The sequence below is a fragment of the Ogataea polymorpha genome (genome assembly GCF_001664045.1).
Source record: "Ogataea polymorpha strain NCYC 495 leu1.1 chromosome Unknown OGAPOscaffold_5, whole genome shotgun sequence".
Taxonomy (NCBI): Eukaryota; Fungi; Ascomycota; class Pichiomycetes; order Pichiales; family Pichiaceae; genus Ogataea; species Ogataea polymorpha.
The window spans coordinates 653,684-681,091 of NW_017264702.1; the positions used below are offsets into that span (position 1 = coordinate 653,684).

General features: G+C 45.8%; 13 protein-coding genes across 13 annotated transcripts; 8 read left to right on the top strand and 5 right to left on the bottom strand.

Annotated features, from left to right (window-relative positions):
* Positions 1 to 56: 56 nt before the first annotated feature.
* OGAPODRAFT_16871 (uncharacterized protein) lies at positions 57 to 2,778 on the top strand. Its single transcript, XM_018354722.1, has one exon. The coding sequence runs from the start codon at positions 121 to 123 to the stop codon at positions 1,453 to 1,455; it is 1,335 nt and encodes a 444-aa protein (XP_018209953.1). The 5' UTR covers positions 57 to 120; the 3' UTR covers positions 1,456 to 2,778.
* OGAPODRAFT_9257 (uncharacterized protein) lies at positions 1,632 to 2,723 on the top strand (the record flags this gene model as incomplete). The annotated part of the gene is made up of 1 exon (XM_018357184.1): positions 1,632 to 2,723. One exon carries the CDS (start codon positions 1,632 to 1,634, stop codon positions 2,721 to 2,723), a length of 1,092 nt encoding a protein of 363 aa, XP_018209954.1.
* A 34-nt stretch (positions 2,779 to 2,812) lies between the features above and the next one.
* OGAPODRAFT_94841 (uncharacterized protein) lies at positions 2,813 to 6,599 on the top strand (the record flags this gene model as incomplete). The annotated part of the gene is made up of 1 exon (XM_018357629.1): positions 2,813 to 6,599. One exon carries the CDS (start codon positions 2,813 to 2,815, stop codon positions 6,557 to 6,559), a length of 3,747 nt encoding a protein of 1,248 aa, XP_018209955.1. The 3' UTR covers positions 6,560 to 6,599.
* Positions 6,600 to 7,250: 651 nt separating this feature from the next.
* OGAPODRAFT_16872 (uncharacterized protein) lies at positions 7,251 to 9,881 on the top strand. The gene has a single exon (XM_018354723.1). It carries the CDS (start codon positions 7,323 to 7,325, stop codon positions 9,861 to 9,863), a length of 2,541 nt encoding a protein of 846 aa, XP_018209956.1. The 5' UTR covers positions 7,251 to 7,322; the 3' UTR covers positions 9,864 to 9,881.
* A 33-nt stretch (positions 9,882 to 9,914) lies between these two features.
* Positions 9,915 to 12,114, top strand: OGAPODRAFT_83035 (uncharacterized protein). The gene is made up of 2 exons (XM_018356672.1): positions 9,915 to 10,005; positions 10,041 to 12,114. Exons 1-2 carry the CDS (start codon positions 9,919 to 9,921, stop codon positions 11,580 to 11,582), a joined length of 1,629 nt encoding a protein of 542 aa, XP_018209957.1. The 5' UTR covers positions 9,915 to 9,918; the 3' UTR covers positions 11,583 to 12,114.
* On the bottom strand, positions 11,606 to 12,133 carry OGAPODRAFT_9260 (uncharacterized protein; the record flags this gene model as incomplete). Its single annotated transcript, XM_018357189.1, has 1 exon — positions 11,606 to 12,133. The coding sequence occupies one exon, from the start codon at positions 12,131 to 12,133 to the stop codon at positions 11,606 to 11,608; it is 528 nt and encodes a 175-aa protein (XP_018209958.1).
* Positions 12,134 to 12,292: 159 nt separating this feature from the next.
* Positions 12,293 to 13,702, bottom strand: OGAPODRAFT_9261 (uncharacterized protein; the record flags this gene model as incomplete). Its single annotated transcript, XM_018357192.1, has 1 exon — positions 12,293 to 13,702. The coding sequence occupies one exon, from the start codon at positions 13,700 to 13,702 to the stop codon at positions 12,293 to 12,295; it is 1,410 nt and encodes a 469-aa protein (XP_018209959.1).
* Positions 13,703 to 13,720: 18 nt separating this feature from the next.
* On the bottom strand, positions 13,721 to 15,751 carry OGAPODRAFT_101483 (uncharacterized protein; the record flags this gene model as incomplete). Its single annotated transcript, XM_018353046.1, has 1 exon — positions 13,721 to 15,751. The coding sequence occupies one exon, from the start codon at positions 15,749 to 15,751 to the stop codon at positions 13,763 to 13,765; it is 1,989 nt and encodes a 662-aa protein (XP_018209960.1). The 3' UTR covers positions 13,721 to 13,762.
* A 95-nt stretch (positions 15,752 to 15,846) lies between these two features.
* OGAPODRAFT_83037 (uncharacterized protein) lies at positions 15,847 to 17,516 on the bottom strand (the record flags this gene model as incomplete). The annotated part of the gene is made up of 1 exon (XM_018356673.1): positions 15,847 to 17,516. The coding sequence occupies one exon, from the start codon at positions 17,514 to 17,516 to the stop codon at positions 15,867 to 15,869; it is 1,650 nt and encodes a 549-aa protein (XP_018209961.1). The 3' UTR covers positions 15,847 to 15,866.
* Positions 17,517 to 17,636: 120 nt separating this feature from the next.
* OGAPODRAFT_9264 (uncharacterized protein) lies at positions 17,637 to 19,935 on the top strand (the record flags this gene model as incomplete). Its single annotated transcript, XM_018357195.1, has 2 exons — positions 17,637 to 19,410; positions 19,481 to 19,935. 2 exons carry the CDS (start codon positions 17,637 to 17,639, stop codon positions 19,933 to 19,935), a joined length of 2,229 nt encoding a protein of 742 aa, XP_018209962.1.
* A 53-nt stretch (positions 19,936 to 19,988) lies between these two features.
* On the bottom strand, positions 19,989 to 20,662 carry OGAPODRAFT_101490 (uncharacterized protein; the record flags this gene model as incomplete). The annotated part of the gene is made up of 2 exons (XM_018353048.1): positions 20,609 to 20,662; positions 19,989 to 20,570 (listed from the first exon to the last, which is right to left on the bottom strand). The coding sequence occupies exons 1-2, from the start codon at positions 20,624 to 20,626 to the stop codon at positions 19,989 to 19,991; spliced, it is 600 nt and encodes a 199-aa protein (XP_018209963.1). The 5' UTR covers positions 20,627 to 20,662.
* A 317-nt stretch (positions 20,663 to 20,979) lies between these two features.
* On the top strand, positions 20,980 to 24,864 carry OGAPODRAFT_94847 (uncharacterized protein; the record flags this gene model as incomplete). Its single annotated transcript, XM_018357630.1, has 1 exon — positions 20,980 to 24,864. One exon carries the CDS (start codon positions 20,980 to 20,982, stop codon positions 24,844 to 24,846), a length of 3,867 nt encoding a protein of 1,288 aa, XP_018209964.1. The 3' UTR covers positions 24,847 to 24,864.
* Positions 24,865 to 24,915: 51 nt separating this feature from the next.
* On the top strand, positions 24,916 to 26,150 carry OGAPODRAFT_94848 (uncharacterized protein; the record flags this gene model as incomplete). The annotated part of the gene is made up of 1 exon (XM_018357631.1): positions 24,916 to 26,150. The coding sequence occupies one exon, from the start codon at positions 24,916 to 24,918 to the stop codon at positions 26,095 to 26,097; it is 1,182 nt and encodes a 393-aa protein (XP_018209965.1). The 3' UTR covers positions 26,098 to 26,150.
* Positions 26,151 to 27,408: the final 1,258 nt, after the last annotated feature.

Genomic DNA, 27,408 nt, shown 5'->3' on the forward strand with positions numbered 1-27,408 from the left:
GATTCGAGCTCTGAAGCAGAGGTATCATCAGAAGACTCTGATACGTTCATGGTGGACGAACTTGCATTGAAAGAAATCGATTTTGAAGAGGCTGACGAGTCGGAACCACCTTTTGACAAAATGGACTACTTTGACCGGGACCCGCTTCCTCTCCTGACTAATATCAAGATCACCAAGAACGTTTGCTCGTACGCCAGAAGTTTCCTCAAGTTGCGCGGGTTTGTTGAATTTCTGGAAAAAACCATACCTGTGGACCCTTCGCCTCAGGATATACTACATGTCACTGGTATGCTTGGCTATGCGCCCAGATACGAGAGTCGCTTTTACAGAAATCAGGACCAAACAGAGGAGTTTATGCAAAAATGCATTCTTTTTCTGCAGAAAGCCATGAATCGCGTGCTCAAGATCCGCACAAGACTTCCCAGCTTTCACAAGATTGAGCACGTCAAGAATGCGCTGGAAAATGCGAAAAACGTCTTGGTGCTTACGGGTGCAGGAATATCCACCTCTTTGGGGATCCCCGATTTTAGATCGTCGCAAGGTTTCTACGCAAGAATGAAGCATCTTGGGCTCGACGACCCGCAGGATGTCTTCAGTCTGGAGGTGTTCAAGCGATCTCCGGAGGTGTTTTACTCGATTGCACATATGATTCTGCCTCCAGAAGCTGCCTATACACCACTGCATGGCTTTATCCGTCTGTTGCAAGATAAAGGGAAGCTGCTTCGAAATTACACACAAAATATCGACAATCTGGAAGCCAACGCAGGGGTGCTAAAAGAAAAGATTGTCCAGTGCCACGGCTCATTTGCAACTGCCAGCTGCATTACATGTAAATACAAGGTGCCCGGAGAGACTCTTTTTGGGCACCTCAGGCGCCAGGAAATCGCCTACTGTCCCTTCTGTGAGAACGAACGAAAGAGCCTACTGGCTCAGCTGGACAAGATGGAAGACGAGGGCGTTTACTCGCGAAAATTTGAGTACGTGAACTCCTTCGGAGTGATGAAGCCTGATATTACATTTTTTGGAGAAGACTTGCCCGAGCAATTCCACACCACTATCAAGAGCGATATCGAGAAATGCGATTTGCTGATCTGCATTGGGACGTCATTGAAAGTGGCCCCAGTTAGCGAGATTGTTAACCTTGTTCCCAATCACGTCCCGCAGATTCTGATCAACAAAGATCCCATCTACCACTGCGAATTTGACGTTGACATTCTGGGCTACTGCGACCACGTGATCACCTATCTCACGGGCAAGGAACTGGGATGGCGAATCAACCACAAGGACTTCGACAAGATCCTGAACTCTGGCCTAGAACTGACGGTGATCGACGAGGCAGCAGGCTGCTACGAGGTGACTGACGAGGAGACGCGCAAGAAGCTAGATGCTGAGCTCGCGGAGCATGACGAGGAGGATACACAAGCTAGCGAGCAGCAAAACTCTGTCGAAAAATAGTTAGTTGGGCTACGCATAACAAGCGATTGCTGCTTGCTGATGAAAGAAACTTCCAGAAATACAAAATATGGTGATTTATAATATCGGCAAAGTCGGCATACGCTCGGCTAAAATTTAGTGTGAAATTTGACGCAAGTATTAAAGAGCACTCAGAGGCAAGTTTTTTTACCTTTAGTATGACTGAAGCTCCAATTGTCAACAATACCCTGACTGTTGATGCAGTCACATACTACAATTATTCCACGCCTTTAGAGATTGCCAAGAGAGAGATCAAGGGCCGTTCCGAATCCTCTTTCCTGGCTCCAACCGAAATTTTGGTGAAGACAAAATATGCTGCCTTGAATCCCGTCGATGTGTGCTTATGGCAACTATGTCCAAAATGGTTGAAGAGAGGCCAACCAAAAGGCTTTGGTGGAGACTTTTCTGGCGTGGTCCTGCAAACCGGTTCCGAAGTAAAATCTTTCAAGGCTGGAGACAAGATCTATGGAGATATCCTAAGTCCTTACACTCCTTATGGATCCTTCGCAAACTACCAGGTCATTGATGTGACCAAACAAACAAAGATCGCCAAGGTTCCTGAAGAATTGCCTATGGAGAAGGCTGCTGGCATTGTGATTCCATTTGCTACCGCATACGAGCTGATCACCAGACATAAGAATCTGAAAGACGCAAATGTCCTTGTTCTTGGTGGAGGAACCTCCGTGGGTATGATGGGACTTCAGATAGTTAGACATCTGGGTGCCAAGTACATTCTCACCACCTGCTCTTCGAAGTCAATCAGTATTGCTTCCGATTTTGGTGCTCACGAAACAGTGGACTACCATGACAAAGAAGAAGAGTACAAGCAGATCGTTGAAGCCGCAAAGAAACACGGAAAGTTCGATCTTATCTTTGATACCTGCAGAGACGAAGTTTTGCTTGGACGTCTGAAGGACGTCCTTAAGACCAAGAGAGAGGGTGGAAAGTACATCCAGGTTATGGGAAGCAATACCATGTCTTACGGAACAGTCAGGTACACGGATATGCTGCCATCCAGGGGAAATCTGAGAGAACAGATTCTCTCAAAACTAGGACTTTCCAACTACGACTTTGCTGTCGGGAACCTTAGCGATGGTGCGGGCTACGCTAAGGCTGTGAGCGACATGTGGGAGAATAGACAATTCAACGTCCTGGTGGATACGATTTACAAGTTTGAGGAGTTCAAAAAGGCCGTCGACAAGTTCCAAAATGGCTACGTCAAGGGTAAGCTTTTAGTTGAGTTTAATTGAGTTGTAGTTTGGTGCAAGGATGTAATTTTAATCATATTCGATATTACAGAACAAACAATATACAGATCTCTCAAAATTATTTATTTGTTATGATCACAGGCCAACCCAAAAAGGGCCATCAGAAAACGGCCTCTCACTCATCAATTGATCTGGCTCGTCGGTATGAGCTTGACATCTCCAAAATCAACAAATATCTATTTAGGGAGATGGATCAGTCAGGCCACCGGGCTGAGAAGTATTTGGCCCACGTCCGAATCATTGAGGACTCAAAGTCTCAGTCTGAGCGGCCACCTGACAATAGCCCCGCTAGTAATAAGAAAGACCGCATTCTAATATTGTCTGTGAGATCATCAGGAAGGATTCGTCTGCACAAGGCCAGAGAGAATCCTGACTCCAGCGTCCAGATCGGCAGAACCTGGGATTTCGAAGAGCTCACCAAAATTGAGCTCGATCCAGAAGTTCCGACGGGCTTTATCTTTGAGATGGCCAAGAGGTACTATTGGGAAACAAGCTATCCCAAAGAGCGGCGAGTCTGGCTCACTTCTGTGCTTGAACATTATATCAGATATACTGGGGGTAAGAAGCTTCCTCAGATGGTGAATTGTTCGGTAGAGTATTTCCATTTGGAACCCCTTCTTCAGAAATATTCCTATAAACTTCCGAGTCGCTCTGCAACTGCAGAGAGCTCACATACAATGACCAGTGGAACACGAACAGGGACATCGGCCACCACACCAACTGCCCATAGTTCGCCTGGAACGCGTATTGATTCTCCTGTTCCAGTTTCAGGAGATGTGTCTCCATCAAGGATAGGCATCTATGGCAAAGGTGACATGCGCTCGAGAGAGGTTCAACGAACAACTTCCGCTTTGAGGGGTATAGACAAAGAGCAGGAACGCAAAGAGCAGGAACGTAAAGAACGCGAGAGAGTTCAAAGGGAGCGCAAAGAACAGGAAATAAGAGCACAGCGGATAAGAGACCAGCAGCGAAAGGAACAACTGCGCGAGATGGAACGCCTGGAGGAAGAGAAACGCAAGAAGGAAGAGCGACAAAGGCAAGAGATCGAGCTGCGTGACCGCCAACAACGAGAACAAAGACTGGAGATGGAAAGACTCGAGCAGTCTAGACGAGAGATGGAAAAGATGCAAACCTTGAATGCTCTGAAAAGTAACAGCGGCTCCATGTCACCAAGATCTGTCAAGTCAATCGAGTTTATAGGACACCGCAAATCTCACCATGAAATTGAGGAACTGACGCAAGACGACGAGTACGAAGCTGTGTTTGACGACTATGCTGATGACGAACCAGAAACAGCGCCATTGAACTTGAGCACAAACACTTCTTTCCCGGAAAAACCAGAAATTTCCATCAATTCACTTAAAGTGCCCTCCCCAGTACCTCATAATGTTGGGAAGGCCGAGAAATTTGTACCTGACTTTGATATTTCTGATGAAGAAGAAGAAAATACAACCATGGATTTGCTGAGGCCTCATGCCAGATCGAGGGCTTTCAGCCGGGTTGACAATGAAAGTCCAAAAGGGGGAGATCTCACTGAGCTTTTTGATGAGATAGGATGGGACCCCAAGGTGGACGACTCGAAGTCTTTGCGGAAGAAACTGCTTAAGGAATTGGAGAGAATACAGTTCAAGAGAATCGAATCTCTGACGGATGTCGTAGGCTCTTCGTCTGCAGTCAATCAAGCTATCAACAGGTCGATCATAGAATGTGAGGCCATTGATCCTATCTTGGCTTTCTACGGAATTCAACTGGCTTCTTTTCAAGATGAGGTTGATTACATAGAGAAACAGGGAAAAGGCCTTCAAGTTGAGACAACGAATAAAAAGCTGCTCATGAAAGAGCTCAACGAGATCTTGCATTCTGTGGACATCTCAGACCAAGACCTGAGCCGTTTGCCGAATGAGCGGATTACCATTGGTGAACAAAATGAAAGTATTGAGGCTGCTTTGGGCAATTTGTATGCGGCATTGATGAAGATCAGAGGTAACGAATCCGATGATGAAGAAATGGGTCAGATGAGAGCTTTGGAAGAAAAGAAGTCCAAGTACGAGAAGGCCGTATCCATGTTTGTCAGTGGCTTCAAAAAACAATTAAGTCAGCTGGTCAAGGCATCGGTGACAAGTCTGAATTCAAGACTTCAGACAGAAAAGTCTTTGGATGCCATAAATTCTGCTCTCGAACGTAAACTGGCAGAGCTGATGACGTTACAAGGCTTGGTGGCTTTCGTGAAACAAGTTTCACCAGAAGACTATAAGCAGATGCTTGTTGAGCATAAGGAGGCTTATTCACAATTCTATATGAATTTTGTTTCGGTCCTTTTCGAGAGAATTGTTTCCGAAAAGCAGAAGACCACGGTTCCACCATTTTCATTCAATAGCGAGCCAAAAGATATCATTCTTGAAATATCAAAACGAACTAGGCCAACAACAGAGTCGAAGAAGATGTCTTCGAATACAAAAATCTTGCAGGAGCTTGGGCTGGGCACACCGTCTCAAGAGTCTCTCAGCAGTTCGCCAGAACCGATCGCAAAACATACTTTTGCGACAGCGCTATTAGAGCTATTAAGGCTGTTCTTCAATATGGTTATTACACACCAACGCTTTGTGATTCAGTTCTTTTCGTTGTCATCGTCCGAAGAGTACAACTTCGTCAAGATGATTAAAAAACCACTTGCTCAGCGAGTTCATGAATTCACCAATTCCAACGTTTCTCAGATGGAAGCAGATCGCGATGTTAGCGACCAGACGTTCAATCTCATGCATATGATCGTTGGGGACTCAATTTACAAGTTGCTGAAGTTTGTATCGAAAATCGTCAAGGAGGACATGCTGCAGTTCCCACTCATTTCCTTGTTTGCTGAAAAGCTCATTGCAGATCTTTCGTCGACAGGCCAAGAGTACGTGGTTAACATGCTGAGCCGAATGGACTCAAAGCTAGTTCTTATATGGACGAGACACATTGACAACCAGCTGCATATTATGGAAAAAGAGCCGGTCGGGTTCAAAGTTTACAAATTCAGTAAGGCGTTCCCTGAATTCATCCGGCGTGTTGAAGACATGATGGCCTTGAACGGGGCTGCTAATGTCTCGGAATATGCCATTAAGCAGCAGCTAGATAGCGACTACAACAAACTCTGGGAAGGACTCAACACTTGCCTTCATAGAAATGCTCAACTCACAGGACAACACGATATGCTTCTTACCAGAACAGCTAGCGAGAATACTCGGCTGGAGCTTACTAAAACAGCCCCATCGGTTATGGAGAATGTAGCAGGCCACCTGGTTCTGCTACTTAACTACAAGTGGCTGAGTGAAGAAGTCAAGAACTTGGGCACTTTGCCTCCTACCATTAGGACAAAGATTGAGGAGCTGAAATCGAGCGAGCTCAACGATTTCTGTGACTCTTACGCTAGGACCACTGCGATTGGGGAGCTCGTGTCGGTGCTAGACGGCATCGATGGGCTGATCAAGTCCCGCACAAATCCATCGCGCACAAACGCCTACTCCACCCAGAATATGAGCAAGCTGTTGAGCAAGTTCGAATCATCCAAATTGAAGACGTATATCAAGCAGCTATCAGCAGAGCTTTCGGCGCAGATCATGGGCAAGATGACCTGCGGAGAGGAAAGCGAGGTTAGTAAAAAACATGCCCAGGAATTGGAGAAAGATCTTTTCAATAACTGCTTGAACTCCTTTAGCATCATTTACAACGTCAGTTTTTCGAAACTGAACCAAGTCCTCAAAGATTACTACGAGTCGCTTTCTAATCCGGTCGATAAAATCGTTATCAACTATAACTTCAGCAAAGAGTACCTGTGAGGATCATGGCTGTGCAGATAAAAAAATAATATAGAATAATACGCGTTTGCATTAATCTAGATATTTTATCATGTCGTCTGACGACGATTTCAGCGATGAGGGAGAAATTGTATTTCTGAATGAAGTCAAACCTCGACGTGACTCGGGCAGAGCGATCAATCGGTTTTCTGAGGTGCGCAAAATAGGACAGCGCACGCTAGATGGCGGCGTTCTTGAGTTCCAGACCGGCAATGGAACCACGATCTACGAAGAGATCCGCGAGAAAAACGTTCGTTTCGGGCCCACGCACCATCCATTGAACTACAGCGCTCTTGAGACCTTTGTTTACCCAACCAATTACGAGGTCAGGGACTATCAATTCGAAATTGTTAAACAGGCATTGTACCAGAACTTACTCTGCGTGCTGCCCACGGGTCTGGGGAAGACATTTGTTGCATCCACGGTAATGCTCAATTTTTTTCGCTGGACACGTGATGCAAAAGTGATATTCATGGCTCCGACTAGGCCTTTGGTTGCTCAGCAAATCAAGGCCTGTTATGGTATCACGGGCATTCCAAGTGATCAGACGGCTATTCTTCTTGACAAAACGCGACGGAATCGCGCAGAGATCTGGCGCTCAAAACGCGTTTTCTTTACGACTCCCCAGGTTGTCGAAAATGACTTGAAGAGCGGCACGCTAAATCCCAAAGACATTGTGCTATTAGTGGTAGACGAAGCTCATCGCTCCAAAGGTGCCTATGCATATGCGGCGGTTGTGTCATACATGAGGAAGTTCAACACAAGTGTCCGGATTCTGGGTTTGTCTGCTACTCCTGGTTCTGATGTTGAGTCAATTCAAGGAATTGTGGATAATCTAGTGATATCGCGAATTGAGGTGCGCACTGAAGATAGTCCTGACACCGCTAAATACATGAAGGACCGTGACATCCTGAAAATCGACTGCGAAGTCACTGACAGCATTGCATTGATTGTGGAATTGATCTGTGAGGCTATTCTTCCCGTGCTTCGGAAAGCCAATGGCAGCGGTATTTACGATATCACAGATCCCTCGAAAATAAACCATTTTCAAGCCATGGAGAAATCTCAAAAGGTAATCAAAAATCCTACGCTGGCAGAGGGAATCAAATGGACGTATTACTTCCAGCTACAGCTCCTGGGAACTGTGGGTCAGCTGTTGCGGAGGCTCTATGTCTATGGAATACAGACGTTCTACTCGTATTTCCTCGACAAATTTACCGAATTCACAACCAAGTACGACAACAAGAAGTCGACCAACAAAATAGCAGCCAGTTTCTACTACCATGCTAGAATCAAGGAGCTGAAAAATAGGGTCGAGAAGATGATTGTCGAGGATGAGACGAAATCAGCAAAGGGCGAGCGCATCAGAGGAGTTTTCTCGCACTCGAAAATGCAGCATATGGTTGACGAGCTCGAATCCTTTTTTGATGAGACACAAAACCTCAATTCCAAAGTCATCATTTTTACAGAGCTCCGTGAAAGCGCATTGGATATTGTGAAATGTCTAGAGTCTGCGAACAGCTTCATCCATGCCCGAAATCCCAGCAGACCTAGAGAATTATTCAAACCGCACATTTTCATTGGACAAGCTAAGGAGAAAGAGAAATTTGACTCGGAATCGTTTGCCAAGAAGCATGGACCCAAAGGGCGCGGCAAGAACAAACAAGCAGAATCCAAGAAAGAAACCAAGCCTAAGATTGAGCTGAAACTCCGTCCCAATGACCGCGTTAGAAGCTCTGAGGACGCACAGCTCCGCGGAATGACGCAGAGAGTTCAGAAAGAGCTGATTGCAGAGTTTAAGAAGGGAGTCTTCAACGTGCTGGTTGCAACCTCCATAGGTGAGGAGGGACTGGATATTGGAGAAGTTGATTTGATTGTGTGTTATGACTCGACTTCTTCGCCGATTAAGAACATCCAGAGAATGGGAAGAACCGGTAGAAAACGAGACGGTCGCATCATTCTGCTTCTGTCAAATAATGAGCGCGATAAGTTTGACAAAGCCATGGATAATTACAGCTGGATACAGACTCACTTACAAGCAGGCAACAATATTCGCTTCCATCCATCAGACCGTATCGTTCCAAAGGGATGTAATCCTAGACCAGAGAAAAAACTGATCGACATTCCGAAAGAGAACGAGGAAATCATACAGGAAACAGATGATAGTGATGCATTTTTGCGTCTTGCAACACAGCTCACCACCAAAGGGAAGACCAAAAAGGGCAAGAAGTCTGCTGAACAACGCGACGCGGCACAACCCTCAATAAAGTCCTTCTTCATTCCAGACGGAGTGGAGACTGGTTTTCGATCTGCTTCCAAGTTGGTCCGCCAGAGGCAGGAAGAAGAGGTACCAAATGGTAAAAAAAGGCGGTTGTTGGATGACATCTCCGATTTGGAGGCATCTGATGACGAAGAAGTGAAATTGAGAGAGCTGTTCAGCTCCTCTAGCCGGGCGAATAGAAGCTCCAGCATTTTGGGGTCCACTATAGGACAGTCTATTCTTCTTGCTAGCGAAGAGCCCGAAGAACCAAGATCTGAGGCTGAAAAAGTGACCAAGGAACATGATCGCGCATTGTCTAAGAGTAACACCATAAAGGACTCGATTCTTATTGATTTGGACGATTTTTCAGAGGACGATCTAAGTGCCCTGAAGAGCGACTCGAAAAAACCACGCACGTTTTCCTCCGATGACTGTGAGCGTTTGGACGACAGCTTCACCGAAGAATCAGATCCTCCAATGGTGAAGCATGACGAACGATTGGAGGCGCACGAGGTACATGATGATTCCACACGAAACGAAGTTTTGAGTTTGAGGACTCAAATGAAAAACGTGAACTCTTCTCCCCGCGAACTTACTCCAATTTCTGTCCGAGGCAAACGAGACCAGTCTCCCATTTCGCGGCTTACGCCGATAAGTTTATCCAAGGTTCGAAGCCAGACAGCGAAACCCGTTGTGGATCCGGCTTTCAAGTCAGATTTTGGTCCAGAAGACGGTTACATGACTCCTGAGCAAGAACTCGAGTTCTACACGCGATACTTTGTGAAAATTCCTCCTCTGGACTTTAACAGGGTGGAAGATCCCATCGGCTGCATCAAGAGGGGTGCTCTACGCGGAAACCTAGGGCATTCATCGTCTGCTTCGTCTTTGATTGACGTTGTCACACTGATGAGCAACAAAAGAAAGTTGGAGTACTTGGATAAAGAATTGCGCGACTACCACGAAAAAAACCAGTGGATCAACTTTAACGACAGAGTTCTTCTGTCTCGGATTATATATTATGACTGATATACGTTAATAAATTAGGCTACCAAAAAAAAACCTGGGGTATTTATTTTTAAGCATGATCGGAGCAGAACTCATTGCGGAAACGTTACGGCAATTAGGAGTGGAGCATGTCTTTGGTATTGTTGGTATTCCAGTGGTTGAGGTAAGGTAGCATCATTTAATTCGACTAATTAGAAGATCGCTGATGCCTGCATTGAGAAAGGCATTCGGTTTATTCCCTTTAGGAACGAACAGCAAGCCTCTTTAGCAGCTTCAATATACGGCTATTTGACCAACAAGCCGGGGGTCTTACTAACTGTTGGAGGACCGGGAATTGTCAACGCCCTAGCTGGCGTCTACAATGCCAACTCCAACAAATGGCCGCTCATGGTCATGGCCGGATCAACTAAAATATGCCTACAAGGAAAAGGCGGATTTCAAGAATTGGACCAGGTCAGTCTGATGAAGCCATGGGCAAAAAGTAGCTTTCGCGCAGTTCTAAGCAGCCAAATACCGCGGTTTCTCGAGAGGGCATATTGGACTTCTATAGCAGATGTTCCCGGGACAACATATGTCGACTTGCCAGACGACCTTATCAAACAAGAATGCTACGAAGATATTCGAGTAATGAAGTTCGATTTTTCATTACTCTCGCCTATAACTCCAGAACTAACAAGAATAAAAAGGACCAGCGAACTCCTGAAAGATGCCAGGTTTCCGCTGCTGATAATTGGCAAGGGAGCAGCAAATGCATCACAGACACTCAGACAGTTTGTGGGAACTCACCACATCGCATTCCTTCCCACGCCAATGGGAAAAGGAATAATTCCAGATGCTTCCGATTGTAATGTTTCTTCTGCAAGGTCATTGGTTTTGAAGCATGCAGACGTGGTGCTAGTAGCAGGGGCCAGATTGAACTGGATTCTCCATTTTGGAGAGCCTCCTAAATTCAACAAAGATGTCAAAATTGTTCAAATTGACACTGATGCCGGCGAGATTGCGCGAAACGTGAGCAGTTTGAAGCTGGGAATCCTGGGAGACGTCGGAAGCACGATGGGCTCCATCAGCGACCAACTGAATGGACACCAATTTCCAGCGCTTCCTAAAATAATCGTCGAGCTGATTGAGAAAAGAGAGCAAGCATTGCGACAACAGGAAGAAATTGTAAATGGTGATCTTATGCCTAGTCACACTCAAGCACTAGCTGCCATTAGAAAACACATGCCTGCAGATGCAAACATCGTGGCCGAGGGCGCTCGTACAATGGATCTGTCCCGACAGAGTTTGTATCTAGGCGAGCCTCGCCAAAGATTGGATGCAGGGACCAATGGCACGATGGGCATTGGTTTGGCATATGCAGTGACAGCGAAACTGACCAAGGGAAATAAACCGTTGATTGTCATACAAGGGGATTCCGCCTTTGGCTTCTCGGCTATGGAGATCGAGACGCTGGTCCGAGAACGACTTCCCTGTCTGATAATAGTGCTCAATAATTCTGGAATATACAGTGGAGTTGAAAACCCACATGAGTATATTCCATACACCAACAAACCACTCCCTTCGACGGCGCTGACTTTTGGGGTTCGGTACGAAAATATCAGCAGCTCGTTGGGTGGGACCGGCTATTATGTGCAGAAATGCAGGGAGCTGGATGACGTATTGAAAAAAGGGATGGAAGACATGTTGAGCGGAAAAATTGTTTTAATCAACGTGTTGGTGAAAACACACGCAAAATTATAGCGGTAAGACTATATTTTCTAAGTTCAAAAAGTAGCAGTCTCATTCAGTTGGAACGAGTACTCTGGGATCTGCATACCTTGGGATCCAGTTTTCCCGTTTTTGTCATCCTTTTGGTCAGGCTTCTTTTTTTTGATGTACTTCGACTTCTCCCTCTCTTCCAACGGCGGTAACCTTGGTCTTCCACGCTTGCGTTTTTCCGAAGGTACATCTGGCTGAGGAGGTGGAAATTTGCGAGGTCGTCCTCGCTTGCGTTTTTCCCTGCCGGTTTCAGGCTTCTCGCGTTTAATTTCCTCGTCAGCCTTAGGTTCAGGCGTGGAAGACATCGCGGACTCAGGCTTATCAGTAGGTGATGTATCTCTGCTCTCCGGACTCTTCGAAAGCGTGTAGGGGAGGAGATTGGAGGATGCCGGTCCCGTGTTTTTGGTGACTGGAGGCGGTAGAATGTAATGCGGTTTGCTAGTCAATGACAGCGAGGAAATCGGGGACGGCACATCTGGAGGAAGACTGAGTACCGGGAGTTTCACAGATGAACGAGGGGGTTCCGAAAGCATGTGGTCAGAGGTTCATAAATTTTCGTGTAATATAAATTAATTAAATCAGAAAAAAATTCCCAAAAATTCCAATAAATTAATAGAAAATAAAAAAATAAATTAATTCTGATAACACATTTTGTCGTGTGTAACACACAGTGCTATTGTATATATATACCTCTAACATGCACAATGCTTTGTTGTTCTAGGAAATGGAATGGTGTCGCGTATGTTCTCAGCTCCACTCATATACTGGAGCAATCTTTCAAAGCCCATGCCAAAACCTCCATGTGGCACGCTTCCGTTCTTTCTGAGGTTAAGATACCATTGTAGTGGGCCGATATCCATTTGCCGGTCAGAAATCTCCTGCTCCAACTTGTGCAAATCATGCTCTCTCAAAGATCCGCCAATCAGCTCTCCAATTTGTGGAATCAGCAAATCGTAACAAGCGACGGTTTTACCATCATTGTTTTTTTTCATGTAAAAAGGTTTTTGGTCTTCAGGATAATTCGTCACGAACACAGGGCCCTTATAATATTCGCCAGCAAGCCACTTTTCGTGCTCAGAGCCCAGGCTGTCTCCCCACGTTGGCACTGTCTTGAAATTGGTTGGATTTTGGCGCACGAGATCTATAGCTTCTGAGTAAGATATTTGAGTGTAAACGCCATTCGCCAACATGTCCCAACGTTGTTTAGTCTCCTCGGGAAATTCATCAAACCCACTATTTTGAACGGTGCGAGCTACGTAGCGCAGCAGCTCTTCTGAAAATCGAGTCAGTTGGCTCACGTCGTCAATGAAAGCTATCTCTGCCTCTAACATCCAAAATTCAGATAGGTGGCGATTTGTGTCACTTTCCTCAGCACGGAAGCATGGAGTAAGCGTCCAGACACGACCTAAGGCTGCACATAAAACTTCAAGATGCAATTGAGTCGAAACTGTCAGGTATGCTTTCTTACCAAAGAATTGCTCTGGACTGCCAAGCTTTGACTCTGACTCAATTCGGAAAAGCTCACCGGCCCCCTCACAGTCACTACTTGTCACCATTGGTGGATGGGTTTTGAAGAACGAGTGTTCCTCGAAAAACTTTGAGAAGGAAGACTCTAGTTTAGAGCTCATCCGAAGAATAGAGACGGCCTCAGGCACTCTCCACCGATATTCAGGGATGCTTCTTAGGAATTGGCTGGAATGTGTTTTCTTTTGCAATGGATACAGCTCTTCAACTCCACCATATACCTGGATCTGCGATTCGGACTGCTCAGTCACCTGTAGCTCGAAATTCTGTCTCCCCTTACTTTCTGACCAGACACCTGATATTTGGACTCCAGCACCAGTATTCAGTGCTTTTGGAAGAAGCGAAGGTGGGCGAACAACACACTTGATGTCTTCGTGCGAGGAACCGTCAACGAGGTCGACAAATGCAACATTTTTGGATATTCTCAAAGACTTCACCCATCCATTCAGCTTGATTTTGTCGCCAATCTGGGGAGGGTTTTGTGCAATGTCCTTGATACACTTAGGTAGTGTCCACCGATACCCGCTCGAATAGCGCCGAAATTGGTGCCGCAGATCAGCCCGGAGAGAGACATACATTATTTCCCTGAAGAGTTTATTAGCACGAATTTTTCCTTTGATATCTACACCTCTACACCATCAGTAAGATCTACCGAACATAGTGAAGTTGACGGCGGGCTTGCCACATTTGACACACTTCTGGCCTTCTTTGAGTTCTGGCTGGTCATATGGAATGCACAAAGACTTGGCACCCATAGAGGGAGACTTCTCATCGGTCTCGTAGTCCTCTCCATCATCCTTCTTTGCAGAAGAGTCTTTAATGTCGTCCTCACACTCTGGAACTCCACACCATGGGGCAAGGATAACGTTCTTCTTGTTTAGAGCTGGAACGAAGTCCTTCCACTCGGTAACAATCTTTCTGTGGCTGTCATATTTCTCTTTGGCGGCATCGAAGAGCGATTTTTGGATGGCTTCCAGAAGCTTTGGCAGTTCAGTCTCGATAGTGTCGAGAGAAAGAGCAGTCTTTTCTCCATTATCTCTTCTCACTGCCATGACAGAGTTGTTGGCAATATCCTTAGGACCAACCTCCAATCTAACAGGAACACCCTTTAGCTCCCAGTCGGAGAATTTCCATCCTGGAGAGTAGTTGTCTCTGAAGTCGGTGATAGAACGGACATCGGCCTTTTTGAGTCTAGAGTTCAGCTCGGAGCAAGTTTCGTAGAGCTTGTTCTCAATCTCCTTCGTGGTCTTGTTAGTGATACCAACAGGAATGATCACCACCTGGTTCTGAGCCACCCGTGGCGGAATGACCAAACCCTTGTTGTCGGAATGGATCATCACCATGACACCAATAACTCTGGTAGAAAGACCCCAAGACGTTTGATGTGCATATATTTTAGGATGCTCTGGACCAAGAGGGTTCTCAACAGAGATGTTGAACATCTTGGAGAAGTTTTGGCCGAGGTGGTGAGAGGTGGCACCTTGAATACCCCTGCCGGTGGTTGGGATGTATCCTTCGCAAGTGGTGGTGTACAAACCTCCGGCAAACTTCTCGTTCTCAGTCTTAACACCCTTTATGACAGGAACAGCAAGCAGTTCCTCGTAAACGCTCGCATAAAGATCCAGGATCTTGCTGACCTGCTCGCTAGCTTCCTCCTTGGTGAGGTGTGCTGTATGGCCCTCTTGCCACAAGAACTCTCTGGTTCTGAGGAATGGCTGCGGGTGCTTGAATTCCCATCTAACCACAGAGTTCCATTGGTTGAGCTTCAATGGCAAATCTCTGTGAGAACGGATCCATTTGGCATAGTACGGGTACATGACGGTTTCACTTGTTGGTCTGATAGCAATTGGCTCCTCCAGGTCAGACGAACCGGCTCTTGTCACCCAAGCGACCTCAGGAGCAAATCCTTCGACGTGGTCCTTCTCCTTCTCAAGAACTCTAGAAGACACAAACATAGGGAAGTACGCGTTGGAGACGCCGTCAGCCTTGATTTTGTCGTCAAACCATCTCTGGATCTTCTCCCAAATAGCGTAGGACGCAGGACGCAGGATGTAACATCCAGACACATCGTAATAATCGAGCATTTCTCCCTTGGTCAGGATTTGCTGATACCAGCCAGAGAAATCACGTTCCTTATCAACGGTCACGCCGATCAGCTTGGCATCGTAGATCTTGGCTTCGGTCTTGGTCTCAGGTTTTGGTGCCTCCTTGGCTGAAAAATCGACAATCACAGGCTCAAAGGACTCCAGGAAGCCCAAGAGTTGTTTTCCGGTGAGAATTAGCTTTCCGGTAGAATTAGAGATAACGTAATTTTTTTCATCAGCTTGGATGCTTTGTTCAACAAGGACCTTGACTTTACCGACGTGGTCGTTACCCAAGGAAGCGATGGTGAACTCTCTAGCTTGAATGCCGAAAAACTCCTGCGTCAGTTCGTCGTTGGCCAGTCTTGGCTCCTTCACTCCTGCAGCTTTGGCAACTCCTCCACCAGGAGTCTGGACAGAGGCAGGGGCCACAACGATGACGGGAACTGGAGCCTGCGACTTTGGTGTCTTTGGCTTGAACACAAGCGTTTTGACAGTAATAGCATCTTCGGGAGTTGGCTCGCTCAGCGAGAGCAGGGAAAGCATGGAAGATATCATAATGACAAAATTTTTGTTGAAGTCCAAGATAAAAAAAAAAAATCGCCCAGTTTGAAGAAATACAAAAACGGAACTTTATAGCACCTGAAAATTTAAAATCTATTCAAGGTTTACATCTTCCGGTGAACCGTGGGTACAACGAGCAGTCTCTCACGGTGAAACGGTTGCATAACCAAGCAAGAATTCTCTCGGTACCCAGACCGTAACCTCCATGAGGACAAGTGCCGTAGATTCTTTGGTCCACAAACCAGTAGTAGCTCTTGGCATCGATACCCTCCCTTTTGAAGCCCTCAAGCAGTTCTTGAGTGTCCTCGATTCTCATTGACCCACCTGTGATCTCACCAACAGTAGGCATCAGCACATCAACAGACTCGGTGACTCTTGGATCGTCGACACATTTCTTCATGTAGAAAGACTTGATCTCAACAGGGAATCTGGTAAGCAAAATAGGGACACCAATGGTGTCGGTCATTTTACGCTCTGCAGCTTCAGCGATATCGTCTCCAAACTTGAATTTCTCACCGTCCTCGTTTGGAATGCCGTTCTCGTTCAACCAGTCCAGGGCCTCAATGTACTGCATACGCTTGAAAGGCAATTGCGGAGCCACAAATCCAGGGTTCAGCTGCTTCACCAGGGGACCAGCAGTAGGGTCTTCCAGCACGTATTGAATGGTCTTGGTGATAACTCTTTCGATGTGACTCAACAAGTCATCAAATGTCACAAAAGCCAGCTCGGCTTCAATATGTGTATACTCACTCAAGTGTCTTCTAGTGTGCGACTTTTCCGCCCGGAAAGACTCCTGGATACAATAGACGTCTCCCAGAGCAGGAAGACAGGTCTCCAAATACAGCTGAGAGGATTGCGTCAGGAACGCCTCCTCGCCATAGTAGTCCATTTTGAATAAGGTTGATCCACCTTCAACCTGGGTTTGCACCATACATGGCGGAGTCACCTCAGTGACAGATTCTTCAATGTAAACTCTTCTAATAGCGGCAAGAAGAGCAGCACGGACCTTCATCACAGCAGACAAGGTTTCTCCTCTGAGCGTCAGATGTCTCTGGTCCAGCAAGATCGAAGGATCAGTTCCTTCTTGGATCTTGTTGGTGAACGATTCTTTGCCAGATGGAGCCAATCCAACCACCTCGTAGTAATCAACGGCTAACTCCACTCCACCAGGAGCAGACTTACCCTTAGGAAGCTCTCTGATCGTACCGTAAATGGATAAAGTGGACTCTATGGTGAGAGACAGAGTCTGGTATGCGTTTGCCAGGTCTCCGCTCAAAACACACTGAACATAGCCGGTACCGTCTCTCAAGACAATGAAGGCAAGTCCCTTCTGCAGACGTAAACGATGGATCCATCCTTGGACCTTAACTCTCTCCTCTATGTGTTTTCCAATGGACATGATTTTGATTTTCTTGGCTGGCGGAAGAGATTTATCTTCAACGATAGTAATCTTCATAGCCTCCAACATTTTGGCATTTTCCTCTGCATCCTTAGCAGCAGCCTCTTCAGCCTGCTTGCGAGCCTTCTCCTCTTTTTTCTTCAGAGACTCGGCTCCTTTTTTAGCCTTCTTCAAAGCAGAAGGAGAGATGTCAACGTATTCCTCACCTTGTTCAGTCTCTTTGGCGACGATCAATTTGGCTTCAGGAACCTTGAAGAGGGCATAGGCTGGGGTTTTAAATGGCTTCTCCTTGGTGCCGATCGCGCCAGCGTCGTCGGCTCCTATCTTTTCGTTAACAAACACTTCCATTATGAAAAAAAATTATTATCCAATCCAAAAAACACCTCTTAAGTATAAAAGCAGGAACTAAGTGAAAAAAAGAGCAAATGACTCAACAGAAAGACTAATTGCAAAAACCGTTTTTTATCAATGTCCAAACGAATGACCCTTCAGTCACTGCCAAAAACATCTTCTTTCACCAAAAAACTCACGCCCGATCCGCGGATTCCCAGCCCCAAGGTGGCTCTGGATCCTTCAACCCCACAGGAACTCTTCCATGTCGCGAGGCGTCTTATTGGCGGCGCCTACACCTATTGCAAACCTACTCCCCGTAAAGAATATCGGTTTTTAACAGCATCACCATATGCAATGGAGACTTTAGGGCTGGATCCGTCAGAGGCTAAAGATAAAAGCTTCCAGGAGCTGGTGTCGGGGGAAAAGTACCTCACCGACCCCTTTCCTTACTCTCAGGCTTACGCCGGGTATCAATTTGGTCAGTTTGCAGGACAGTTAGGTGACGGAAGAGTCGTGAACCTTTTTGAAGTGGAAAGTGCTAGAGATGGACAAAGATACGAACTGCAGCTCAAAGGAGCTGGGCTAACCCCTTTCTCTCGGTTTGCAGATGGCAAGGCGCTCTTGAGCTCGAGCATCCGTGAATTTGTCATAAGTGAGGCCTTATCTGCAATTGGAATTCCGTCCACGCGGGCGTTGGCTATCACTGCGCTTCCCAAAACGTATGCCATGCGCGCTCGCCATGAAAAATGTGCCGTAGTCTGTCGAATGGCACCTACATGGATCAGAATCGGAACTTTCGATCTGTACAAATGGAGAGAAGACCGCAAGGGGCTGATCGAGCTTAGTAATTATGTGATTGATGAGGTTTTCCACAACAAAATGGTCGAGGACGAGCAGATAAAAAGAGAAGTTGAACGAGAGATCTCGAAACACAACATCATTCTCACGCGCTATGACAAGATGTACTTTGAGATTGTTGCTCGTAATGCAAAGACTGTTGCCTTGTGGCACGTTTATGGCTTTTTGAATGGTGTTTTAAACACTGACAACACTTCCATCACTGGCCTGTCAATGGATTTTGGGCCTTTCGCATTTATGGAGTACTTTGACCCAAACTACACGTCAAATCATGACGACCACACAAGAATGTACAGTTTTGCCAACACCCCGAGTGCAATTTGGTTCAATTTGGTTAAACTTGGCGAGGATGTTGCTGAGCTAATCGGAGCTGACCAGGAGCTTTTAGATGCTCCAGATTTTGAGGCTGGTATCAAGCAAGAATGGACAGAAAGAATGATTCAGAGAGCAGGAAAGATTATTGAGATAGCAGGCACGGTGTATGAGAAGTTGTTCATGGATGACTATTTAAAGCTGGTTTGCCAAAGAGTCGGTATCAGTCCTAGAGAGACCGATCATACAGAGATTCTGGGTCCTATGTTTGAGATGCTGAGAGCCACCAAGATTGACTACAACGACTTCTTTAAAGTCCTGCAGCACGTGCCAATGGAGAAGAAGCTTGACTATGAGGCTACTGCTGAGCTTTTCATACCTAAAAATTTCCAGGAAGACCTGGTCAACGACTACACTAAGGAAAATATTCTGAAAGAGCTAAAAAGCTTTCTGGTTGTTTTTAAAGACAGAGTGGAGCGGGAACAGATATCTGACAGCGAGAGGCTGAGCAGAGCATCCAAAGTTAACCCCCTATTTCTTCCTAAAAATTGGATGCTAGAAGAAGTTATTGAATATACTGCCGAAAATGATCTCAGGGCAGACTATATTGACAAAATAATGAAAATGAGCACCAACCCTTACGACAGAACTAAGTGGGGTGACGAGCTGAAAGATTTGGAGGAAAGATGGTGTTCTGATGTTTCGTTCGAGCTCAAAATGGGCAAATGTTCGTGCGCCAGTTAGGATGTTCTGTTGGCGACCATGTACATTATGAGCATTTTCATTATCTTCCAGAGAGTAAATGCTAGAGCATTCAAGAACTATTAACAGATTTGTGAACCAACTGAGGTTAGGATCGAAGCACAAGCGGAATTTCTGGAAGAAGTCAAGCCCCAACACCAATGTCTCCGAAACGATTATGGAGCCGGCGAATAAGTATTCTGCATGTTCTATGCTCATCAACGGTGTGAACACGTCAAAGGAAACATCCTCCAACACTTTACATCACGTTGAGTCCGCAGAGATGAGTTTCGTCAGTATGGAGCATGAACTAGGGGACATCTCGGAGCAGTTTTACCTTGTTCCTAGCAGCGAGCGGAACGTGCCCTCCAAACAAAATTCTGAAAGTTCGTCAACGTATTCAGATAGCCTTGATTTCAAATGGGTCGATGATATCATCAGCATGTATATGACCTATGACTCCGAAGTGCCGAAATCGGCTTTCCTCGAGGCAGACTATGAATACTACAGTAGTTTTTTGTAAGTTACATCATACCTGAATTTCATTGCCATAAAAACAAAATCTCGAAAACCTCTCTAGAGCTTGAGCGCAACCTTGGCAAACTCTGTACCTTGTGCCTTGGCAATTTCAAGCTCAAGTTGTGTAACCTGTCTAGAGCCATCGGCACCAGCAATAGTGCCTGCTCCCCAAGCAGAACCACCACGAACCTGGCTCATGTCTGTCATCAATGAGAACACCTTAGCGTAGCCCAATGGCACATAAATCATACCGTGGTGGACCCATGTGGACAAAGAGTTGACAACGGTCATTTCATTTCCTCCGCCAGTGCCTGTAGAAATGAAAACACCAAATGGTTTGTGGTAAAGCGCACCAGAAGCCCATAAGCCTCCGGTCTGGTCAATGAAACTCTTGAATTGCGCAGGAAAGTTACCGTATCTGGTTGGAATACCAAACATAAATGCGTCGTATTCCTGCAAGGTGGAAACTGTGGCCTCTTCGTAAGGCTTCTTTGGAGGAGCATGCATTTTCTCCAAAACGCTCTCTGGAAGTGTCTCTGGAACTTGGAAAATCTTAGCTGCGACACCTCCTGCTTCGAGTCCCACTTTGACCGATTCCGCCAGGGTGGACACGTGATGGTATAATGAGTAAATGATGATCTTGAGTCAGCAATTCAGGTTCGCCCCTTGATACTTACTGCCACTTTCTTGGTCATATTGAGTCTGAAATTTAAACGCCAGCTAACTTTGGCTCCAGAATGCTATATTTATATTAGTTACGCATTGGAAATGCAACCCCTTTTAATTATTAATATTTAGTAATTATTACCTAAATGATTATTTCCTTGCGATTAGACATGACACAAGAGCCCGATAAAATGAGGGTTACGGCTGTGCATTTTAGTTCTTACACTGCCTCAAACTCTATTTACCTGTTTTTGAAACATTTGTTTACAAAAAAATAAATCACAAACAACTCGCGATCCTGTTTGAAAATTGTCTCAGATTACAGGTATAAAACGAGATGGAAGAACAAGTCGGCCCGAAAACGGTGTCTGATCAAACAAACATGAAGTCGTCGTTCTACTCATCGTTTACAGCATCGAACCCGATGAGAAGAAGCAGTAGTCAGTACATGAACGACTTGGGGTCAGAGTCGCACCCTGAACGGGCTACCGAACAGTACTGGCGCTCATTAATTGCTGATTCGGTTTATTTTGAAGGTCATGATTCTCTTTTTGGCCACATAATAGCGATGGTCTACCAGAACAAGACGACCAAGAAGCTCAGCTGCATGCTTCTCAGTGTACATGGACAGACCATTGTGGATTCCATGTCGTTGAGCAGACATTCCAAGTACTATCCCGCAGTCGAGAATCTCAGCAAGGACTGTCGCAAAAGCAACGTGAGAAGAGCATTGGCTGTGGCTCTACTGCGAACGTACGCGAAACTGGACCCAAAAACCAAATCGCTCATGATGAAGAAAGCCCAAATAAAACCAGATTATGACTGGGATGAGACGAACGCAGGCAAAATCGCTTCTCAAATGAAACTCATCGACAAGAAGACTCCGAAAGAGGTGGGCGAACTGATATTGAAGCTAGGATTTGCACAACAACGCAAGCAACGAACGTCTTATGTTGTGGATGTCCTCTATGCCAATACCGGGAATCTGGAAGACTCTGACAAAAACAACGAGCTCGCGTTTTTGTTAGGAGAACAACTGGACCACCTGTTCGATCCGTTGACCGAATATTCTCCTGAACCGACAGAAAAAGCATATAAACCTCCTGTCGATGCACCACAGCTTCATGATTCAGATGATATACTTGTTAAAAGTATTTGCAACGAGCTAATCAAAGTGCAAACTAATTTCACCGTCTCTTTGGTGCAATTCTTACAAAAATTCCTTATTCCCTTAAGGGTGGATGTGTTGGAGGGGAAAATACCAGGATACACGACTGCAAAACTTAATCAGATATTTCCACCAACCATCGATGAGGTGACCAGAATCAATTGTATATATCTGGACATTTTGAAAACGGCTCTTCCTTATGGAAGTTTTGAGTTACTCAAGGCCAGTGGTACTACAATCCCCTACTTTTACAAAGCGCACATGAGACATGAGGCCGCCACAAAAACATTTGCTACTCAATTGGATGCCTTCATGATTGATATGAAAAGAAATGGTTACGACAAGCTTACCTTTGACCAAAAGACTATTCAATCAATCATGCATGCATCTTTAAATCTGCCAAAATTGCAATTAATTTTGGATAGGCTCGTGACAACTAAGAAGTGGCCTCAGGACTTGCAGTCCGAGGTTGATGGGTACTACCAGTCATGCTTGAATACAATCATAGCGTTTGGCAGCGACGCTCTCAAGCCTTACAATCACAGAATATTCACCCCCACCGGTAAAATCCTTACGGAATTAGCCAGTGGCTGGCCAGCCGAACTTCAGTACGGCTGGTTGACCAGAAGAGTGGTTGCAATCTTTGATGTCAAAAATGTGCTAAAAAATTCATTGAAGAACAATGCTGTGATGATTATATTCAGTGATCATGTTGTGATTTTGGAAATTGTGGACGATTTGTACTATTATGACCTTTTTGAGGCTGAGGTCCATATTCACAAGCCATCTATTGCCGATGTATTAATGCACTCATTGGTCAACGAGGTTCCATTTGCTAGCTTGCCAAAAATGAAAGTCGAAAGATGGTCTGGCATAAATGATACCGAAGCTCAATTCTACAATTACGACGGAAAAGCGTACATCCAGCTCTTCGATGATAAGGCCTTTGATGTTTATGAAGTGAGCAAATATGCAGGTTCTCACGTCATCGAGGTTCTCAACAAAGCAAAGATACTCAACAAATCGCAGCCATTTCATTTGTTTCGCACAACAGATGCTACGCGAGCACTGTATTACACCGCTCATGAATTAGAAACATACAAGTCCGAAGAAACCAAGTCGCCTTTTGCTGTGTTTTTAAACATGGAATTTGACGAAAGCTATTTGAAGAAATACTCCCTATTTGGATTTGTCACGCTTAACTTCTCGTCTAATAAAATACACATTGAGGGTACCAGCTGCTGTGAAAATTATGTGAGTTATGAAGTTCCATACGGCGAGCTGTCAATTAAGCTGTTAGGTAAAATCTTTGACATGCTCGATTTCCAATTGACGTACGCTAATCCAATGATCAACCACAAGCTTTATGATAGATCAAAGGAGATGTATTCCAAGGCTGCACTTGTGATGAATAGCAGTCAAGAGAGCCAACGAAAAGAGCTTGCAAACATAAAGAAGGCCCACAAGCTGTTCATGGAAAACAGAAAGCTTGTGGAAGGACACCAAGTCCTCAAGCCAAGATCGGACACTTTGGACATGCTGAATAATAACCGAGTGAGCTCGACTAAGATAACAAAACCGAAAGACAAGTCGGTGCCATTTTACAAGCGTATGTTTGGCGGGAAAAAAGGATCGATGGCTCGCAATATCAGGGCTCCTGGCAAGACGCCAGAAGTCGAACCAGTTGCAGTGCACAAAGACGAAGATTTAAAGCCGGCTTCTCCAACCGTGTCCAGCATGGTAGCAGCTAATGAATATCACTTCCCAACAAGACAGGATAGCATACTTCGAATTGGGCAGCGCCAAAGCTCGCAAATCTCAGCTATCAACTATAATTCTGATAGATCCACAATTCGTCAAGTCTCTGTTGCAGAGTCTGATAATCTGGTTGATGGATTCGGATTAAATATTGACAAAGTGAGGCCCGAGATATTGAAGGGGAAAAGTAATAAGGAGACAGTGCCTAACGACAAACCGCAAACAGCTTTCCGTCGGGAGGAGGTACAATCTAACAAGGATTCTAAAGACTCCTCATCCCAAGATGCTTTGAAAGAGAAGCTGGAGAGGTACTTTAGCGAAGCCCGGAAAAGAAGAGAGCAACACGAGAATAATCTGAAAGAATATGGCGTCAGCTTGGTGATGGAGGCTCAAGAGGCTCCTCTTGGTACTAGGTGCCTCCTGTTCTCGCCTAGTGTTGTGGCCAAGCTGAATAAATTTGGCGACAATGAAAAAGGCGATAATTGGACAGTTGCCAACAACGACGACAGTTCCGCTTGGGAAAGCGATAAAAGTAGCGACTCGATTGTCAGCAGAGTCGCAAGCTTTGTAAAACGGCCTGTGAGCAACAAAGGTCGGTACAAACATCCTTTGGTGGCGTTAAGAGATACAAAGACGGAGAAACAGGTTCCAAGAGTATCAAAGACTTCCGAACTGAAGGAAGACAATCTAGAGCCTCCTAGTGTCCTGCAATCAAAAAATTCACCGGCTAATTTAGAAGCCAAGAGACCTAGTGTGCGCGTCGTCACTCCACTACAAGCGGCACACGAAAAGTTTAAAGATCAGCCTCCGATTCCAGAAATAGCCAAGGAGGCAGATCTATTCCAAGACATTGATTTATCCAGTACATTTGACATGTCACTTCCTGATCTGACGGATGACATGGAAATATTCGATTCCCCGCATAACGGCAAGTCTGAAACAGAAGAAGAGAAATTCTTCACCCCGAGAGAAGTCCCAGCAGCCGTCTTTGAGGAGCAAAATGCTAGTCTTACTGAGCAGAGCACAACCGAGGTTGACAAAACATCGTTATGTTCTGCCCTCGAGGAAGTGCAGGATAATACTGTGGGCAAAGTGCTAGTCAATATGTGGAACGAGAAGCGCTATATGTCGAACTCGTCTCTTTACACGGGTATCTTGAACGATGAGTCCTATGCCTACCTGGCTCCTCTTCTTGCAGGCAACATTACGATGGATGGAAGTGTGGCAGCAGGAAAGGAGCAGCCCATAGATTATGATGCCATAATAGCACGCGGCCTCAAAGAAAGTTCCTTAAGGTATCTGGCAGGGCTTTTGGGTGAGTAGGAAGGCAATCCATGGTCATTACTTATGATTTTAGTAGAAAGTATTTTACGAAAAAAAATAAATTTCAGCATGTCTGAACTGCATGAACTTTGCCGGCTCAGGAGACCAATAACAAAACGCCATCTCGAGAAACTCAAAGAGTACCTGGCTGCTGGAATTCCAGCTACGTATACGCTTGAGGAAGTGGATCAGTTTGAGAGGGGAGTCGATGAGGAGCTCCCGTCTACCACGACTCCATTACATCTAATTTGTGAAAATGTCTCGCACGATTTTACGCCCGAAGAGGAGGAAACTGTGGTTTCGATGATTGATGAGCTCTTTCTGAATGGGGCTGGATGGTGTTTAATCAATGCGAAAGACGAGACCCCAGGCTGTGTATTGGAAAGAAGAGGCTTTCATAAATCGAAATACTGGGAGCAGATAGTTTCTGCTGGTGTTCGTGCTGAAGTGCTTCTTCGACACATGGAATCCAATATTGAGTTTATAGAGGAAGACGAAGTGGCCGGTTACGATGAAGAGCCGGCAAGGCAAGAACAACCGGAGGAAAAAGAGAAGGAACACGATCCTGCTGGAGACAGTGACACATTTTTAAAAACCAAGTTAAAGTACACTGACGACGCATTGCTAACTGATAGAAAAGACGGAGTGATGATGCAATGGGAAGAGAAACTGATGAGGGCCGGGTGCGAGTCCTTGTTTAAAAGCGTTGAGGACCCAAACAACGTGGTGGTGCTAAATATTGGATTTGGTATGGGAATAATAGACAGCATGATCCAAAAGAAAAAACCAGCTAAGCACTACATTTGTGAAGCTCATCCTGATGTACTTGACAAAATGCAAAGAGATGGCTGGATGGACAAGAATAATGTGGTGGTGTTGAAAGGCAAATGGCAGGACACTCTGCCACCACTCCTGAACGAGGGAGTGTTTTTCGATGGGATTTACTTTGATACATTCAGCGAGCAGTACTCTGATATGCTGGAACTTTACGACCTTCTTGTGGGATTGCTGAAGCCGGAAGGCACATTTTCGTTTTTTAATGGCTTGGGAGCAGACAGATTGGTGTGCTACGAAGTCTATAAGCGTGTTGTGGAACTGGATCTGGAAAACTATGGACTCAAGACGGAGTATACTGAGATTGATGTGCCGAAAACCACCAGGCCAGATGCAAAGGATAGCGTTTGGGCAGACATCTACCGCCCGTATTGGACGTGTCCAGTGTACTTTCATCCCGAGGCGAGGTTTATGTAGATATTGGTGTACGGATGTGTGTGCTTCGAACAGTAATATAATTTCACAAGGCCTGGAGGATTTATTTTACACGATCATGTTTTCCAAGATCTCGCAGATCGGCAAGAATCTGACCGACGAGATTTCGCGGATCAATGACGAGGTGAATAGTAACCGAAAACAGGGCTCGACCTCGCCCAATGCGGGAATTGATCCATCGACGGCAAGCAGGATCTTATCCACGCAGACTCCCGAGCCGGACAGCATGACACAGCCCAAGGAATTGAGCACTCCAGAGCCAACAAATGAGGCTAACACTATTAGCATTACTGTTCCAGGCACGAATATCAAGTTCATGGATCTGCCCCCGGAAATACGAAGCCGAATGCGCAGATTTATAAAGTACGATGAAAAGTATCCCATTCTGTTCGAGGCCTACAAGGCTGAAAAGCGCAAGACCGTGGTGATACAGGCTTTTGAGGCTATGTTGCGCGAATTAACTCCGTGTTCCAGTATTGGCGAGATTGATGCGGTGCGCGAGTATATTGGAGGCTTGAAGTCAAAGACAGCTTTTTTAGAGTCTGAGCTGCGGCAGGCTGTGGCCAAAGAAGCGGAAAGGAAGCGAAATCTCGAGGAGCTGGATCGTTTGCGCAGCGAGTCCAGGACTCCAGACAATGGAGAGGTGGAAGCATTGAAGAGACAAGTGGAAGAGCTGCGGGAGCAGTTAGCCGATGCGCAGGCCAAGGAGAGCCAACAGAGGGAGACATTTGACCAAGAAAAAGCCAACTTTGATAAGCGTCTGAGTGGCGTCCAATCAGAGAAGGAGAAGTTGGAGTCGCAGGTTACAGAGCTGCAAAAATCGCTCGAGTCGAGTAGTAGGCTCACACAGTTGTTCAAAGAAAAAGTTGCAGCGCTAAACGAGGAGCTCAAATCCCAAAAGGAGAACGACATCTCGAACGACAACTCGAAACCCAATGAAGGCCCCAAGAAAGGTAAAAAGAAGAAGAAGGGGCAGGCGGCTAAGAGCCCGAACAGTGATGCCGAGCTTATTGAGCTTCGTCACCAGGTTGAGGTTTTGGAGGCAAAAGCCAGCGAGGCCGAGCGTTTTGAGAAGGAGGCTGCTGATCTCGCGAAACAAGTCAAGTCCCAAAAGGACGAGATTGAAAACCAGCGCGATATGTTGCGAGATGTGGGTGACTCTCTGGTGACGGCCAAGGACGAGCTCAAAAAATCGCAAGAACAGTACCGAGAGAAGACCGAGGAGCTGGAGAGGGTGAAGGCTGATTTGGAAGTGTTGCGCATACAGAACTCTGATGCAGTAAAGGATTATGA